Source organism: Austrofundulus limnaeus, unplaced genomic scaffold (assembly GCF_001266775.1).
Source record: "Austrofundulus limnaeus strain Quisiro unplaced genomic scaffold, Austrofundulus_limnaeus-1.0 Scaffold847, whole genome shotgun sequence".
Taxonomy (NCBI): domain Eukaryota; kingdom Metazoa; phylum Chordata; class Actinopteri; order Cyprinodontiformes; family Rivulidae; genus Austrofundulus; species Austrofundulus limnaeus.
In genome coordinates this window covers 83912-88175 of record NW_013953249.1, presented here as the reverse complement: position 1 = coordinate 88175, position 4264 = coordinate 83912, and the positions used below count along the sequence as shown (strand labels likewise).

The 4264-nt window shown below is 41.0% G+C and overlaps 1 protein-coding gene across 1 annotated transcript in view; it reads right to left on the bottom strand.

The window, feature by feature from the left end:
- Window positions 1-799: 799 nt before the first annotated feature.
- Window positions 800-4264, bottom strand: part of LOC106532895 (voltage-dependent T-type calcium channel subunit alpha-1G) — a gene marked incomplete at both ends in the record, with an annotated part of 8877 nt that continues 5412 nt past the window's right edge. The window contains 1 exon segment of the mRNA XM_014029064.1: window positions 800-914. Within this exon segment, the coding sequence (XP_013884518.1) occupies window positions 800-914 (115 nt within the window).

Here is a 4264-nt window from a genome sequence, read left to right as displayed (position 1 = left end):
GGTTTTGAAAAAATCCATAAAACTTGAAAAAATCCTATGTAAATTATACATCCATATACCTGCAAAATGCTGGAAAATCCATATAAATTATGGACAATCTGTAAAACATGACATGTTTTACGGATTGGGAGTTAGACTCCCAATACCGTTAGACTAGAGATTAGGGAGTTAGGCTAAATTCTGACTGCCAGCAGGATCTACATCGTGGGCATCAGAATAATGACCACACAAACAAATTCTATTTTTGTTAAAAAAACGATTTTGGTGCTGAATGAGTCCTTTTCAATCAGGCAGAATGCTAACAAGCCAAACATGTTATTAGACCCTGCATTTTTTTATGATWTTATGTTCCATCAGTGGCTCAGTCCCATCAGAATACAGTAGTGAAAGGCCTGTATTGATGGTTGAGTGACAAAAGGGAACACCATTATCCTGAATGTATTTTTGACAGAAAAAAACAACAACTTGATAAAACAATTTTCAAAAAAGGACAAGATTTATAAAAAGGCTGGTTTGAAAGGATGAGTGCATAGAAAAAATGCACTTTATACATAAAAAATAATTTGATAAACAAGTTAGCACAGCACAGTTAGAATAGCATTCTAAAGACTGTTCAACTTGTAAAAGCTGAATACAAATTATGTTCAGGGATGAAATTGTGAATAAATGTGCAGAAATTTACATTCATATCATATGCATTTATATTTTGTTCCATAACATTGCAATGTAAATATCTGTGGTTTAAACTAAGCATTTAACAGAAACAGCAGTAGGGAAAAAATAAAAGATTCATGCCTACCTGAAACACAGTCACTATGGCCCACAGGAGAGAGTCAAAGTTTTTTCTGTCTGGCAGGGTGTCTCCATCTCGTTCTGAGCCAAACTTACAACCAAACAGATGCATCCCCAGGATGCTGAAACCAAAGGGGATGGTGGTGTGTGTGTGTGTGTGAAGGGGGTGGGGTGGGGTATGAGACAAACAAGAAGAGGCAAATTGAGTATTTCAATCAAACCTACTAATTCAATTCCGGCCCCTTATTTTTAAATTTGCTGGAAACTGCTTATACAATAAAAAATTGCAGCTGAAATAAACAGATGTTTGGAAAAGATGAAAGTAGCATGTCTTCATGTGTCGTGTTCAGCGGTTACTTTCGGGGCAGTAATGTCCTATTTTGATAACAAACAAAAACACACACAAAAACAATACAATTTTTATTTATTAACTTTTGTTCAGCCTTGCAAATCCCATCACAAATCTCTGTTGCAAGGGAGGTCTGGATCTGAAAGGAACCGCATGTTTTTGGTCTGTGGGAGGAAACTGGTGGCACGATGGCTCAGTTGGTAGAGTTGTTGCCTCTCAGCAAGAAGGTTATTGGATCGAATTCTGGCCAGGGCCTTTATGGGTAGAGTGTGAAGATGTGGGTTTTCTCTGGATATTCCTGTTTCCCCCCACAGACCAAAAACATAGGAGAGACATAGAGACTGTTAGGTTAAATGGCAACTTTTAATTGTCCCTAGGTGTCAGTTGTCTCTACGTGGCCCTGTGATGAACTTGTGACTTGTTCAGGATGTACCCTGCCCCTTGCACAGAGACTGCGGAATATGGGCTGCCCAACTGAATTGTCTCCTGTTTTTGGGGGGGGGGGGTGTAGAGACTAAATGTGGGAGTGTTATTTCTAAAACTGTTGTGATACTGCTTTGCAGTCTGCCTTTTATTAGGAGACACAGACGCTAAAGCTCAACTAAAGCTGAGAGATCCACGTACAGTCCTCCACTGTGTCCACTTGGCAGCTATTCACACAAATCAATCCATGTTTATCCCTGCATTAAACAAGACTGGAGCTTAGTGTTTATTTGTGTATGTGTGTGTTCTGGAGCGAGCATGTGTCATCACATACATGCATCTCGGTCCAAATGTTTCTGAGATGCAAACTGCAACAAAACACTCCAATACTTTTAACATGTAGGTTGTTTCCTTCTTTAGGTAATATAACTACAGCATAGCACTGGTTCCTGTTAAATGGTAGAAATAAGGATGACTCTGCCTTGTGTTGCCTGTCAATAAAGGCAAAAAGATGTGTTTATGTTTGTGTGTGTGTCTGTCTGTCTCTTTGAGGGAAATTATTTAGTCAGCCACCAAATGTTCAAGTTCTCTCATTTAAAAAGATGAGAGAGGCCTGCAATTGACATCATAGTTAGACCTCAACTATGAGAGACAAAATGAGAAAATATTTTTAAAAAATCACATTGGTTTTTTTAAATTTTTTTGCCAATTATGGTGAAAAATAAGTATTTGGTCAATAACAAAAGCTAAGGCTCTGTCACACTAGACAACTTATACCAACTTGAAGATGGAATTGAAAAAAATCAACTGTAAGCTTTTATCAGGCATGTGCATAATGTAATTTGAACAAACTGATCAAATATATAACTTTTATTAGCAAATTAGACATAAAAAATGTTTCATAAGTTATCATAAGCTGTCTAACGTGACAAGGACATTAATGCCAATACTTTATTATATATGCTTTGTTGGAAATGACAGAGGTCAAACGTTTCCTGTAAGTCTTCACAAGGTTGGCACACACTGTTGCTGGTATGTTGGCCCATTCCTGCACACAGATCTCCTCTAGAGCAGTGATGTTTTGGGGCTGTCTCTGGGCAACATGGACTTTCAACTCCCTCCAAAGGTTTTCAAGGGGGTGAGATCTGGAGACYGGCCAGGCCAATCCAAGACCTTGAAATGTTTCTTATGAAGCCACTGCTTTGTTGCCCTGGCAGTGTGCTTGGGATCATTGTCATGCTGAAAGACACAGCCACATTTCATTTTCAATGCCCTTGCTGATGGAAGGAGGTTTGCATTCAAAATTTCACAATACATGGCCCCATTCATTCTTTCATKTACACGGACCAGTCGTCCTGGTCCCTTTGCAGAGAAGCAGCCCCAAAACATGATTTGCCACCCCCATGCTTCACAGCAGGTATGGTGTTCTTTTGATGCAACTCAGCATTCACTCACCTCCAAACACGACGAGTTGTGTTTTTACCAAACAGTTCTACTTTGGCTTCATCTGACCATATGACATTCTCCTAATACTCTTCTGGAACATCCAAATGCTCTCTAGCAAACTTCAGATGGGCCCAGATATGTACTGGCTTGAGCAGCGGGACACGTCTGGCACTGCARGATCTGAGTCTCTGGCAGCGTAGTGTGTTACTGACCATAGCCTTTGTTATGTTAGTCCCAGCCTTCTGCAGGTTGTTCACTAGGTCCCCGTGTGGTTCTGGGATCTTTGCTCACCGTTCTTGTGATCATTTTGACCCCTCATTTTGACGGGAGAGATCTTCCGTGGAGACCCTGATCAAGGGAGATTATCAGTGGTCTTGTAGGTCTTCCATTCTCTAATTGTTACTCCCACAGTCGATYTCTTCACATCAAGCTGCTTGCCTATTGCAGATTCAGTCTTACCAGCATGGTGCAGGTCTACAGTTTTGWTTCTGGTGTCCTTACACAGCTCTTTGGTCTTCATCAGAGTGGAGTTTSGAGTGTGATTGTTTGAGGTTGTGGGCAGGTGTCTTTTATACTGTTAACGACTTCAAACAGGTGCCATTAATACAGGTAATGAGTGGGGGAAAGAGGAGCCTCTTAAAAAAGAAGTTACAGGTCTGTGACAGCCAGAAATCTTGCTTGTTTGTAGGTGACCAAATACTTATTTTCCACCATATTTTGCAAATAAATTCTAAAAAAATCAGACAATGTGATTTTCTAGATATGTTTTCTCATTTTGTCTCTGATAGTTGGGGCCTAACTATGATGTCATTTACAGGCCTTTCCCATCTTTTTAAGTGGGAGAACTTGCACAGTTGCAGGGCTCTAGAGTGCAACCAATTTGGTCGCAAATGTGACCTAATTTCCTAATAGTGTGACTAAAAAAAAATGTTCGGTCGCACTGGTGCGACCAATCGTTCGAGGGGGAGGGGGAGTGGTTGCCCGCTGAAACAAAAAGTTTCCATCATGTTCAATAAAAAAATGAATCCAGCAGTATCAACCATAACAGTCGCCCGCCGACACAACAGTCTCTATCTCTCCTAACACTGCACTCTGCTCACGGGCTCCGCTCCACACCTCCCGCGCACGCACGCACGCACGCACGGACGCACGCACGCACACACACACACACACACACACACACCCACACACACACACACACACACACACACACACACACACGTTTGTTGTTCTATCTTCATAGGGTCTGTGCAT